This window comes from Carlito syrichta, unplaced genomic scaffold (genome assembly GCF_000164805.1).
Source record: "Carlito syrichta isolate Samal-C Ts95f unplaced genomic scaffold, Tarsius_syrichta-2.0.1 Scaffold316190, whole genome shotgun sequence".
Lineage (NCBI taxonomy): Eukaryota > Metazoa > Chordata > Mammalia > Primates > Tarsiidae > Carlito > Carlito syrichta.
In genome coordinates this window covers 315,548-330,246 of record NW_007260286.1, presented here as the reverse complement: position 1 = coordinate 330,246, position 14,699 = coordinate 315,548, and the positions used below count along the sequence as shown (strand labels likewise).

The following is a 14,699-nucleotide window of genomic DNA, read 5'->3' as shown; positions in this document are numbered from 1 at the left end:
CAGCACTATTCACAATAGCAAAAACATGGAACCAATCATGCTGCCCATCGGAAAAAAATGTGATATATATACACAATGGAATATTACGCAGTCATAAAGAAGGACAATATTATGGACTACACAGCAACTTGGATGGGTTTAGAGTCTATTACACAGTGATCTATCACAGAAACAAAGAACTGAGTACCACACATTCTCACTTATAATTGGACCCTGAACATTTATCATAATATTACAAGAAAGGAATTGGCAGTAGCAGGACGCTGCCGGGGGGGTGGGGTATCTGATCCTAAACCAGGCGAGGTGAGGACCAATGGGAGGTCAACCTTAGCCTGTGTGTTGACCTCTTAAGTACCTAATCCTGAATGGCATCCCACATCTTTAAAATAAAATAATAATTAAAAATTTTTTAAAATAAAAAGATTGAGGCATATCTATGTTGACTTGAAAAGATGTCCAAGAGCTATTGCTAAGCATAAAAAAGAAACAGAACACTGTGTACAATGTAACTACATTTATATCTGTCTTTAAGCAGGTAATATATGTCCTCGTACACAAACAGATTTTTCTGGAAGAGTCCTTCAACCATAAGAAACTGTGCTTGTTTGGGGGAAATGAGAACGGAAAGTGAAGTGTCAAGGTAGACTTTCTTTTCGCATTACATTATTCTGTAACTTCAAGTTGTTTTTTTTTTTTACATAAACGTATATTACTTTGTCATACAAATGGTTTAAAAGGATTTGCCTATGTCCCTTCATTACATTGTAAAACCAGGAACGATATTTTGAAGTTAGTGTAATAGAGCTTGTTAATAGATCAGCTTTGGGGGGAAACAGCTATTTTCATTATGAAAATGTAGATGACTACCACTATCTCCAGCCTAGACTGCAATATTCCTCACCCTTCCCAGTGCTGCCAAGGGCTCTTTTGCATCACTGTCTTCTAATAAAGGGAAGCTGCCCTGAACCCTCATTTTCTCCATGCCAAGAACCTCAAGGCAGTTACTGGGATGGCCAAAGAAGAAAAAGATGTGACCATATGGAATAGGGGAGGATTGAGAAAGCTGGAGTTGCCGAGGGCAGTGGCTCTCACCTGTAATCCCAGCACTTTGGGAGGTGGAGGTGAGAGGATCGCCTGAGCTCAGGGGTTCAAGACCAGCCTGAGCAACACGGTGAGACCTTGTCTCTACAATAAATCAAAAACATAAGCTGGATGCGGTGACGCACGCCTGCAGTTCCAGCTACTTGGAAGGCTGAGGTGGAAGGATTGCCTGAGCCCAGCAGGTCAAGGCTGCAGTAGCCGGGAGTGTGCTCCTGCACTCCAGCCTGGGTGACAGAGTGAGACTCCAGACTCAAAAGAAAAAAAGAAAGAAGAAAGAAAGAAAGAAAGAAAGAAGGAGGAGGGAGGGAGGGAGGGGGAGAGAGAGAGAGAGAGAGAGAGAGAGAGAAAGAAAGAAAGAGAAAGAAAGAAGGAAAGAAAGAAAAGAAAAGAAAAAGTTGGAGTCACTGGTTGGAGAGTTGGGGACCTGAAGTTTATTTTAGGTTTGCTAGAAACCTCACGAGGGAACAGAATGTGCCAGGCGGGTCCCCTGTTCAGAGACGTGGGCCGAGATTTCTTCAGGATTCCTCTCAAGATTCAGCACAGGACAGTGATATGTATATGGATGCCTGATCTGTTTCTATGGATGAGTATAAAGCATGTGAAAATTACTATGAAGGCAACAGTACAATTGTGATCAAAATGAAAGCAACACTGACACAGCCAAAAATTAATGCAATGCCATACTGCTAGTTATAAAGTCAATTACTTGTTTGGATTTTATGTGTGGTTGATAGCATCAGTGGGTTAAGAAATTCTTCACCTTTCATTTTTCCAACAAAAAGATAGATTGAGTTCAAAGATTTTCACCCAGGCGATTTTTACCCAACAGTATTTTTACTAGGGGGCTTTTAAAGTTAATGAGCAATAGAGAAAGTTAATCATTAGTAAGAAAATATGTTTGTTGAAAGGAAATTTGTGGGCTAAAGCATCAGTCCTGCCAAACAAAAAAGTGAATTAAAGCATTAAAAAACATTTAAAGTGAAAGATACAAGCCTAGCCCCTTTAAAAACTTTTCCATTCATTTCATATAAAAGTTACTACCTTCTGGCTGGGCTCAGTGGCTCAGCCTGTAATCCCAGTACTTTGGGAGGCTAAGGCGAGTGGATTGCCTGAGCCCACGGGTTCGAGAGCAGCCCAAGCAAATTGGCAAGCCCTCATCACTATAACAAATAAATAATAATAAAAAAAATTAGTCGGGCATGGTAGCGCACGCCTGTAGTTCCAGCTACTTGGAAGGCTGAGGCGGAAGGATCACCGGAGCCCAGCAGGTTGAGGCTGCGGTGGCCGGAAGCGGCCACTGCACTCCAGTCTAGGCGACAGAGTGAGACTCCAACTCAAAAAAAAAAAGTTACTACCTTCTGGTGTAGTTTGGTTGCTTTATAGTAACTATATGTTATATAAGTTATCTATCCAGAAATTTTACTGATTGGAAATAAAAATAATTTAAGTGGCAAAAAAAGTAATAACATAATTATGTTTTCATTAATGTGGTTTATTTATTTAATTTTTGACTCAGTGGCTCACACTGTTGCTCAGACTGGAGTACAGAGGCACAGTTGTGGCTTACTGCAGTCTCAACCTCCTAGGCTCAGGTAAGCCTTCCGTTTCAGCCTCTGGAGTAACTGGGACTACAGGCACGCACCACCACGCCCGGCTAATTTTTATTTTTATTTTTGTAGAGACAAGGTCTTGCTATGTCGCCTAGGCTGGTCTGGAACTCCTGGGCTCATAAAATCCTCCAGCCTCAGCCTCCCATGAGCCACCGCGCCTGGCCTATCAATGTGATTTACAAAATCACTTCTTCCGCCTCCTCCTGCTCTGTGATATTTTATTTTCTAGAGTCTAAGGTATGTAGCAGGATGTGTGTAGAAGCATAAGGACACTGACAGACGATGGTATGTGCTGAATCTCTTTACAACTAGGGGTCTCTAAGAGCGTAACAAGCCAGCTTGTTAATTTCTGTTTCTTTTGCTCTTAAAGCATTTGTGTGGCAGCTTTATCACTTAGGAGTTTACGACACAGCAAGGATATAATCTTTCTATATAAACACATCATGAGCTAAGCCAAAAAATCTTCTAATAAACAAACAACACAGTCTGTTACTATTTGCAGTTAGTACATTATCTTGTAAAAATAAAATGAAACAGGTCTCCACTTGTTGAACAAATAGAGAGGAGGATGATAAGGGGATTTGTTTGGTTTCTATCACTGTGAGCAAGGGAATGCTTTGTTATGACTTCCAGGCTCTGGACAGCCAGTTTACATAAACTCCCAACATCTATCTGCACATCAGTAATGAACATCAACAAGCCAGATCTCTGTCAGTCCCCAAAGAGAACATCTATATAGAATGGAAGCTGTAGAATCCAAAGGCCCAAAACTGGCAGCCTGTAAGCCAAACATTATCTGCAGATGTGTTTTATTTGGACTGAATGGTGTTTAAAATTTTTTAAATTATTTGTCAACATTTTAAAGTCAGGAGATTTGTCAGGAGGTTTCATTCTCACTATAAGGAAGACGGAGGAGTCCCTGGAGAAATGGTTGCTTCCAGGGCTGGGGTAGGACAAGCCTGGGACATTTTGTAAAATGTAAATAAGTGCTCAAAGAATAATGGACATAGGACACAAGCTGAATGGAAGAAGCCTCAAGTGGCCAAATGCATGAGTTTCAGAATCAAAAAGAATAATGACAATGATGGTGTGGAACATGTTGGGTAAAAAAATTCATGAATCCACAGTGATACTAAAAAGCTTGGCTGGGCTCGGTGGCTCAGCCTATAATCCTGGCACTTTGGGAGGCCGAGGTGAGTGGACTGCCTGAGCCCGCGGGTTTGAGACCCACCCGGGCAACTTGGTGAGACCTCGTCTCTACAATAAATCAAAGAGTAGCTGGGTGTGGTAGCGCACGCCTGTAGTTCCAGATACTTGGAAGACTGAGGCGGAAGGCTCGTCGGAGCCCAGCAGGTCGACGCTGGGGTGGCTCAGAGTGTGCCACTGCAATTCAGCCTGAACAACACAGTGAGACTCCAACTCAAATAAATAAAGGCTTCTGCTTCCCAAATATTAGTTGAAGGAATGTTTCCCAACTCAGTAAAAACCTCAGTGGAGATGCAGTGGCTCACACCTGTCATCCCAGCACTTTGGGAGGCAGAGGCTAGAGGATTGCCTGAGTCCAGGTATTCAAGACCAGCCTGGGCAATATGGTGAGAGAGTTCATCTCTACAATAAAAAAAAATAAAATTAGCTGAACATGGTGGCACCCGCCTGTGGTTCCAGCTACTTGGAGGGCTGAGGCGGAAGGATCACCGGAGCCTAGCAGGTCGACACTGGAGTGGCCGTGAGTGTGCCACTGCACTCCAACCTGGCGACAGAGTGAGACTCCAACTCAAAAACAAAACAAAACAAAAACAAAGGAAAAAACAAAATCTTTAGCCAGGTGTGGGGGCTCAAGCCTGTAATCCCAGCACTTTGGGAGGCTGATGTGGGAGGTTTGCTCAAGCCCAGGAGTTCAAGACCAGCCTGGACAACATGGCGAGACTTTGTGTCTACAAAAATTTTTTTTAAATTAGCCGGGTATGGTGACACATGCCTGTAGTTCCAGCTACTTGGAAGGCTGAGACGAAAGGATCACCTGAACCCAGAAGGTCGAGGCTGAGGTGGCTGTGAGTGTGCCACTATACTCCAGCTTGGGTGACAGAGTGAGACTCGACACATACACACAAAAAATAGCTGGGCATGGGTGGTACGCATCTGTAGTCCCAGCTACTCGGGAGGCTGAGGTAGGAGGATCACTTGAGCCCAGGAGTTCCAGGCTATAGTGGGCTGGGATCACACCACTGCACTTCAGCCTGGAAGACAGAGCAAGACACCACCTTGAATAAAATAAGAAATAATTTTTAAAAAGAGCTTTCTTCCCCTCAACTAATATTTGGGAAGCAGAAGCCTTCATTTATTTGAGTTGGAGTCTCACTGTGTTGTCCAGGCTGAATTGCAGTGGCACACTCACGGCCACCCCAGCGTCAATCTGCTGTGCTCCAACGAGCTTTCCTCCTTAGCCTTCCACTATTTTGGAATTTATTGTAGAGATGAGGCCTCACCAAGTTGCCCGGGCTGGTCTCAAACCCGCAGGCTCAGACAATCCACTTCCCTCGGCCTCCCAAAGTGCTGGAATTACAGCCTGAGCCACCGAGCCTGGCCGACAGTCCTACTTCTTACAGCTTGTACCTGTTACCAGTATGGTAATTTGCCCAGAGATAGTTTTGGTCTGCTATCTGAAGGTCTCGGGCCTCTGGGCAGGGATCCGGTCAGGTGCTTTGCCTCCAGAGCCTCCGGCTCCTGAAACTGTGTTTAAGGTCCGCCCTTCCATCTTTCTACCAGTGCTTTTCTCTCTCCTATGTTCCTTCTCCTTTTGACCCTCAGCCTCCTCGCCCTTCCATCCTTGAGGTCGCCTGACCGCTGTCAGGTGTTTGGCCCAAGAGCACTCTGCCCTCCTCAGCAAAAAGTCAGCGAAGCAGTGCTAAACAGGACATAAATCATGGAGATGAAGTGGGCTAGCTTCCAAGAGGCATCAGAGCTTGCTCAAGGTCAACTGACAACTCTGAGCAGGATCAGAAACCAAAGTCCCCGACAGCAGCCCCTGTCCCGACTGGCAGCCGACTGGAAATGGGGAGACAGCAGGATAAAAGCAAATGCTCTGACCATTCTTCAGGTTGCTACTACCCATGATTAATTACAATCAAAGGAGAGCAGATTTCTGGCACATATTACACACCCAACGGTCTCCCATGCCTATGTTCCACGTACCTTTTTTTATTTCTGTCCCCCTAAAGTCTTTTTTTACCCTTTTTCCCGTTTTTCCTTACAGATGAAATTTTAATACCACAAGTGTATATCTGTATATGCACCATATATGTCTGCTTTATACAATAAAAGGTTTTTTAGCCGGGTTCAGTGGCTCAGCCTGTAATCCCACACCTTGGGAGGCTGAGGTGAGTGAATTGCCTGAGCCCGCGGGTTCGAGACCCGCCTGGGCAACTTGGCGAGACCTCATCTCGACAATAAATCAAAAAATTAGCCGGGCGTGGTAGCGTGCGCCTGTAGTTCCAGCTACTTGAAAGGCTGAGCAGAAGGATCGCCGGAGCCCAGCAGGTCGAGGCTGCGGTGGCCGGGAGCAGCCACTGCACTCCAGTCTGGGCGACAGAGCAAGACTTCAACTCAAAAAATAAATAAATAAATGAAAATAAAATAAAAGGTTTTTTTGCCACCCCCCACTTCCCCCAGATCCACCTTTCATTAACTTGGAGGCAATATTGTTCTCATAAAAATGTATGCACTATATTGTGATGTCTGTAATAAAGTTTCAAAGGGACATTTCCCCCCATGCTTATTCTCATCTTTGTTGGTGGCAAACCCTAACTTTTGCCTTCTGAAATAATCTATGCGGGCCAGGTGTGGTGGCTCACACCTGTAATCCCAGCGCTCTGGGAGGCCGAGGCAGGGGGATTGCTTGAGCCCAGGAGTTCAAGATTAGCCTGGGTAACATAGTGAGACCTCATCTCTAGAAAAAATGATACAAAAATTAGCTGGGTGTGGTGGCACGTGCCTGTAGTCCCAGCTACTCGGGAGGCTGAGAGGGAAGGACTGCCCGAGTCCAGGAGGTCGAGGTTGCCGTGAGCATCATGACCATGCCCCTGCACTCCAGCCTGGGTGAAAGAGTGAGACACTGACTCAGAAATAAAAAACAAAACAGTAAAATAATCTATAGGGTCAGGAAATGAGACTCAGAAAGAATTGCTATTCCCACAAGAATCAGCACTCAGACTTCCATGGAGGCTACAAGTCTCACAGCTAAGGCCCCACTAGAGAAAAGGCAGGAGAAACTGAAGACCAGTCACTAGGAGACTTCAGAGTATGGTGACTGGTGTAACATGATGGTTCTGACGTGGCCGAGAGGCAGGGCCTGGACTTGGGGACAGAGCGGACTATGTCTGCATTCCAGCTTGCTGGCCGGGAGGCCTCAGCAGATCATTAACCATCCTGAATTCGTCTGTAAAATGGGATAACAATAGTCACCTTCTACGGTTGTGATGAGTGTCATTTGTGCAGCGTAGGAAACAATCCTTGGCAGTTTGCCCAAATCTACTAGGTCACCAGCCCCTACCTGCCACATGGCAGTACGCTTCCTTTTCCTTGTCTCTTGTTTTTCTTGTCTTCTGGAGGGAGAGTTATCACTGACAGTATCTAGCTACTCCTTTCAGCCCCTCACTGATGCGGGTCTGATCTTTTTTTTTTGAGTTGGAGTCTCACTATGTCGCCAGACTGGAGTACAGTGGCCGCTCCCAGCCACCGCAGCCTCGACCCGCTGGGCTCCGGCGATCCTTCCGCCTCAGCCTTCCGAGTAGCTGAAACTACAGGCGCGCACTACCACGCCCAGCTGATTTTTGATTTATTGTAGAGATGAGGTCTCGCTTGCCCAGGCGGGTCTCGAACCCGCGGTCTCAGGCAATCCACTCACTTTGGCCTCCCAAAGGCACAGGATTACAGGCTGAGACACCAAGCCCGGCCTGTCTGATCTTTTCTAATGTCCATGTTCCGTCAGCCACAGGGGAAAGGTCTGCCTGCACACCCCAGAGCAGCACTATCTTGTCCTTGACCTCCAACTCCTCTAGGAGCATCTACTCTTTCTGCCACTGGTGGCTGAAATTCTTTCCTTCCTCTTCCAACAGTGCTACCATTTTCATTTCGCAGAGAGATGGTTCACCAGCACAGAAGCTTGGGACCTTGGTAATACAGTCACTCTGAGTTGGCTGATTTGCGTTTGTTTTGAACCGCACAGCCCTTTCCTCGCTGGACACATAGCTATTCTCCAGGGTCTGGGTTGGATTCAAGTGCATCCACCTGCTTGATGAAAAATCACTGCCCACTTTCCACCACAAGGCCTGCGATTCGTCCATCCATCATGCCTGACGTCTTGATGTAAGGTGATTTTCTTTCACAGACCTTGTCCCTCTCTGTAACCTGGCTTCTGCTATGACCACCCCACCTCCCACCCCACAGATCTTTAATATGTTTAAACCTGAGTTATGGAAAGGGGCTGAATTCTTTCCTGTAGGGTTCCCGTGTCATATGCAAATCAGGAGATGTCAGGTACCCTGGGGGACCCACAGCTTGGAGCCAGCTCTGGGTCCTGTTACAATAAAGATTAAGGAGAGTGTATGTAGAGAATCAAGCAACATTCCACATAAAATAAGAGGTAGGCTAATCTCCTAGACAGTCCATGAATTTGTATGTGTACTATTACAAATATGTTTGGTCATGGTTCAGGACAGTAACTCAAGGTCACAATTCCAGCAAATCTTTTCCTCTATTTTCTTCACTGAGCTTTTAGGAATGTTGTTCTCTGTATTTTCCTCCTTTGCAGATTGCCCCCTCTTGCCTCCCTTTCTGGTTCCTCCTCATCTTCTTGACCCCCAAATGTTGGGTTTGCCAGAGTTCCATATCTTTGATATCTGTCCTGCCACCCCCATGGTGACATCATTCAGTCTCATGGCCTTAAATACTACTGATATGCTTATGACTCCCAACTTTATATCTCCAACCTGGAATGCCAGACTTGTGTATGCAACTGCCCACATGGTGACTTCACATCTCAAACTTAGCCTATCCAAAACAGATCTCTTGACTTCCTTTCCCTCAAGATCATATCTGGGTCTATATATTGCAGTGAATGAACTCTCCATCCTTACAGTTACTCAGGTCAAAAACCTTAAAGTTGTTCTCGATTTCTCAGCCCACCATCAGGCTCCATGTGCTCTTATTTCAGAATAAATCTAGCCTCTGACACCTCCACCACTACCACCCAGAGCCAAATCCCATCATCTGGCAGTGCATGGTGGCTCATGCCTGTAATCGCAGCACTTTGGGAAGCCAAGGCAGGAGAATCGCTTGAGCCCAGGAGCTCAAGACCAGTCTAGGTAATATAGCAAGACTCATCTCTACAAAAAATAAAAATAAAATTTAGCTATGTGTGGTTGCATGCACCTGTAGTCCCAGCTACTCGGGAGGCTGAGGCTGGAGGATTGCCTGAGCCTAGGAGGTGAAGGCTGTGGTGAGCTGTGATCATGCCACTGCACTCCAGCCTGGGTTACAGAGTGACTCAAACAAACAAACAAACAAACAAAAATCCCATCACCTCACACATGGGTTATTCCAAAGTCTCCTAACCGACTTTCCTACTTGTGAAGCAACAGCAACTGGCATCTTGAGGAGTCCTAGCACATAAGACACACAAGGCTCGCATCTGCTCAGAGTCCACTGATGGCCCCTATAGCATTCAGAGTGAAATCCACAGACCCCACCGTGTCCTCATGTCTGACCCACTTACTGCTCTAACCTCCTGTTCTATGGTCCTCACCCTTACTTACTCTGCTCCAGACACACTGACCTTTGCTCCACCTGACACATAGCAGAACACACCAAGAACACAGCATTCAATCCTGCCTTGGGGCCTTTGAGCTTACTGTGACCTCTGACTGGAAGGCTGTTCCCTTAGATAACTGTGTCAGTCATTCCAGGTTTCTTTCTTTTTTCTTTTGAGTTGAAGTCTCACTCTGTTGCCCAGGCTGGAGTGCAGTGGTACATTCACAGTCACCGCAGCCCCAACCTGCTGGGCTCAAGTGATTTTTCCACCTCAGCCTTCCAAGTAGTTGGAACCACAGGCGTGCGCCACCATCCATGCCCGGCTAATTTTTTAATTTATTGTAGAGATGAGGTCTCGCCAAGTTGCCCAGGTGGGTCTCGAACCCCTGAGCTCAGGCAATCCTCTCGCCTCCACCTCCCAAAGTGCTGGGACTACAGGCGTGAGCCACTGCGCCTGGCTGTTCATTCCACGGTTCCTTCTGGTCTCTTTTCAAATGTCACTCATCAGAAAGGCTCCTCCTAACCTCCTGAAATAAAAAGCAAACCCCCCAATCACCCGCTATTCCCTTATCTTGCTTTATTTTTCACTACTTGACATACAATTATTTGTTTACTGCCAGTGTCTCTCTACTGAGATGCACGTTCATGTAGAAGGGACCTACAAACAGTGCCTGGTACATGGCAAGAGTCCTATAAACACTTGCTAAATGGACACATTAACGATCTCACGCACAGGTGTCGCATCAAAAACCCTGGCTGAAAAAAGACTGAATTCTCATCTTTTTTTCACAATAGAAAGTGAGTTTGGGTCAGGCTCGGTGGCTCAACCTGTAACCCCAGCACTTTGGGAGGCCGAGGTGAGTGGACTGCCTGAGCCCGCGGGTTCGAGATCCGCCTGGGCAACTTGGTGAGACCTCACCTCTACAATAAATCAAAAATTAGCCGGGCACGGTAGCATGCGCCTAAAGTTTCGGCTACTTGGAAGGTTGAGGCAGAAGAATCACCGGAGCCCAGCAGGTTGATGCTGGGGCGGCTGTGAGTGTGCCACTGCACTCCAGTCTGGGCGACAGAGTGAGACTCCAACTCAAAAAAATAAAAATAAAAATAAAAATGTTGACAATCTTCTCTTAATCTGTAAAAAATATATTTTTAAAAAATTATACTTGTGAAATCCAAAAGTCTACAATGGACAACTTTTTAATTAAAAAAATCTTGCCTCACTTTCCTCCTTTTTAGAAGAAAGTCCAACTCCTTAGTTTAGCATTCAAGGCCTCCCATGTCTGGCCTCAACCTACCTTTCTTTCTTTTCTTACTCTGAAGGGGGCAGTCTGGAGATCAGCCCCTGCCAGTCCTCGCTTACCTTGTCTGAGATCCTTGAGGTACCTTCAGCTTCAGTCCTAGTTCCTGAGTTTTTCCACACCGTAGCAGGGGTCATGAAAAGCCCCAGCTCCGTGAGGGGGGTGCCAAGGAAAAGCCCAGGAACTCTCCGAACCTCCTGGGCTCATCTAATTGTGCTCACAGTTTAATGTTCCACTTTCTCATGGGCACTGGAGTGCTGCCTTGAATATAGCTTGTCAAGGCCTTAAAGCACTTGCCTAGACCTCACCAATTTTCTCTTCTCAAAAGCTACAACATGACCCCTGGAGTCAGACTCTAAACCCCCTTGGCTACCTGGAACCAAGACTGGCTGTGTGCTAGCTATTCCTAGACCCATATTCCAGGAAACATTCACACCCCTCCTATTGGATCTTGGCTTCCTCCCTCCTTCTCTTCCAGGCCTGTTAGCAACCACCAGGCATCTTGGCCAAGACTTTGGAATTATCACTTGTGTTCCCTCAACAGACTGTGCTTTCTAGTTATGCACCTGTTCCTGTCTGCCCTGAATGCCTTATCTCTCATTCTGTGCCTCTCTCAACATTTCAAAGTTCAGTTCAAACATGCCTTTATGTTCACTTTCACGTCAAACTTTATTTTCATCATTCAGCAAGCATCTCGAGAGTTCTTGCCAGGCATTGACATCGATAACTTTGCATAAACACTCTCTTTTTTGTTGAGTTGGAGTCTCACTCTATTGCCCAGGCTGGAGTGCGGTGGCACGCTCACAGCTACCACAGCCTCGACCTGCTGGGCTCAGGCTTCCTCAGCCTTCCAAGTAGCTGGAACTATAGGAACGTGCCACCGTGCCCAGCTAATTTTTGATTTATTGTAGAGATGAGGTCTCGCCGTGTTTTCCGGGCTGGTCATAAACATTCTTTTAGGCACAATTGGAGCTCTCCAAGTATTTACTGAATAAGTAAACAGAGAAAATATAACTTCATTTAACATGCCCTCAATTCACTTATTCAGCAAATATTTATGAAGTACCTATTATGCGTTCTGAAAAGTTAGGGCTTGAAGGGATAGACTCTACCAATAATCCAGTCCCCCTACTGCATACAGATCAAGGACGTCTACATCTGTGCACTTGATTTGGAGAGTGGGTATTGCATGCTTTGATATCGGGCTCCTGTACACACAACTCTGTCCTTTACATATCAATATCTATGTAAGAGAACACGTCTGAATTCCTAATTTATTGCCAACACCCACCTTTCCTAAGAGCTTCTTTTATTAGTATTTTCTTTCTAATCCAACAATAACATTTTGGGAGACCTGGATGTGCCAACTAGTGTGTGCTGCGGATACAGAGATACAGAGGCAAGATCCCCATCCTGGAGGAACTCAATTCGAGTAGTGATACTTGTAAACATGGTATTGATAAGGGGGTGTATTGAGAGGTTTGCGAGGGACATTCACCGGTGACCTTCGGAATCAGAAAAAGAATCTCTTTCTGTTAGAAACAGATTCTTTTGGAGTCAGTGAACCCTCTGAAATGCAATGATCACCTTCTGCCCTAGGGAAAGCCAGAGAAAGTGAAAATGTCCATCGGCCCAAGAGAAATGGCATAATCTCTCCCTGTGGTGGGAGGGGTCAGGGCAAGGGCAGAGCAGACCAGGCAGTGGGAGGATCAAATACTGCGAGGCTCACTCCTTCCCAGGGAGGCACTCCACTGGGGGCTTTAGGAGTGTCTGCCCCCAGTAGATAACATCCTGCTGGTTGAGAACATCCCAAACCCAGAGACAGAAGTGTTCCTGCTATCCACGGGTGTTCATTTATTCCAAGTCTGCTACTTCCCATTTAGACTCCTTCTCTGGAAGCGACCCTCACACACTTGAGCCATGAGGAAAGGGTTTTTCGAGAGGCCTGGAGAAAACGGAGAAGTGATATTAAGAGAAAAATCCCAGCTGGGCGCGGTGGCTCATGTCTATAATCCCAGCGCTTTCGGAGGCCAAGGCAAGAGGATTGCCTGAGCCCATGGGCTTGAGACCAGCCTGGGTAACTTGGCGAGACCAATAAATCAAAAGTCAGCCCAGGTATAATAGTGCATGCCTGCAGTTCCAGCTACTTGGAAGGCTGCGGCAGAAAGATCGCCTGAGCCACAGTAGGTCAACGTTGGGGTGGCCGTAAGCGTGCTATTGCACTCCAGCCTGGGCAACAGAGAGATCCCAACTCAAAAAAATAAAAAGAGAAAGAGAAAATTCCCTGGAAAATCTCACTCTCCTCTTTTGACTCCATTGTTCCTCCCTCAGCATATAGTTAGTGATACACGTCAGATGAGAGACCACACCTGCAACAGTGCAAACCTCACTGTCTTCATTACATGCCACATTCTGCGTTGGGATTTGGATTTCGTTTTTACAGAAGTTCAGAAAAGAAGCCTTCCTATGAGGGGAAAAACACTTCTGGCTTGTCATAATCAGTTTTTACTCCTCTGATATTAAAAAGTGGCCATTTCACTTTTTAAAGAATTCTTCTTTTAGAGACAGGACATTCTGCTGTTCAGCAGTAGATACATGTAGGTGTAATGAGCACCTGTCAGTTTCCCAGCAGTTTGAAAACAGGTGAATGATGAATTCTCTCAGTAGACTGAGAATGTTGGCTGGGTGCAGTGGCTCATGCCTGTAATCCCAGTACTTTGGGAGGTCAAGGTAGGAGGATTGCTTGAGGTCAGAGTTCAAGACCAGCCTGGGCAACAAACTGAGAACCTCTGTGAGGTGAGGTGGTACCTGCCTGATATCACCATGGCACTCCAACCTGGGTAATAGAGCAAGACCTTGTCTAAAATTTAGACACACAGACACACACACACACACACACACACACACACACGCACACACACACACACACACACACCACAATGAGAAGGCCAATAGTAAATAGCCTAGAAGTTTGGAAATCAACGTTATTAGCAAAATTGACTTGTTTCAAGTTCCTATACTCTCCAAATGTGATGGCTCTTGAAAATCCAGGTCTTCGGCTGATATGGGAGATAAGCTATTGAGAAGAAAATAAAATATCCCACATCTCTGAAAGTGAATACCACCTTACCTGGCATTTATGTCTCTGCTGCCTAGTTAATTATATATTTAGTGACTTGTGCACAGACATGCCATTGGTGTCACTAAAGTCAAAAGGCCATGAAGTAGTATGTAAACACATCTCAAGGTATTCATTTAGCATAACATAACTCAGTTTTTCAATCCCTAAAATTTCGTTTTAAAGAAATAGCGGAGCTGGGCATGGTGGCTTGCACTTGTAATCCCAGCTACTCAGGAGGCCGAGGCAGGAACCCGGGAGTTCGAGGCTGCAGTGAGCTAGGAGCACACCACTGCGCTCCAGCTTGAGTGACAGAGGGAGACCCGGGTTCCAGAAAAAAAGAAAAGAACGAACCAACAAACAAACAAAGCGAATCAATTACCTTGAGCATGCGGATTTCCCGAAGGGCAATTTTCTTTATGACAGGGTCGTCTTCTGAGTCCAGAAACCTCTTGAGGGCCACAATCTGACCGGTGTCCCTGTTTCTGCATTTGAAAACCACTCCATAGGACCCTTCTCCAATTTTTCCGATTTTCTCATACTTCTCCATCCCAGAGCAGTACGTCTTCTTAAAACAGATCTTCGCATGGTTTGAAAAGGTCGCTTAGGAAAGCCTGGCGCCGACGGCCCGCACCGCAGCCCCGCCCCACGACGGGTCTGGGTCCAGTGCCTAGGACGCGGCCGCAGCCCACGGTGGGGAGTCGGGAACGCGCCCTCTCCCGCGACGCGCCCGCCGCGGTGGCCGCGCGATCGGGGGTCGCCGCC

At 46.3% G+C, this 14,699-nt stretch overlaps 1 protein-coding gene across 2 annotated transcripts in view; it reads right to left on the bottom strand.

Annotated features, from left to right (window-relative positions):
• CDKL1 (cyclin dependent kinase like 1) overlaps positions 1-14,653 on the bottom strand; it is a 61,821-nt gene extending 47,168 nt beyond the window's left edge. For both annotated transcript variants that reach the window (XM_008073821.1, XM_008073822.2), the window contains exon 1: positions 14,317-14,653. In XM_008073821.1, the coding sequence (XP_008072012.1) occupies positions 14,317-14,484 (168 nt within the window). In that variant the 5' untranslated portion in view covers positions 14,485-14,653. The remainder of the gene's footprint in view (positions 1-14,316) is intronic.
• Positions 14,654-14,699: the final 46 nt, after the last annotated feature.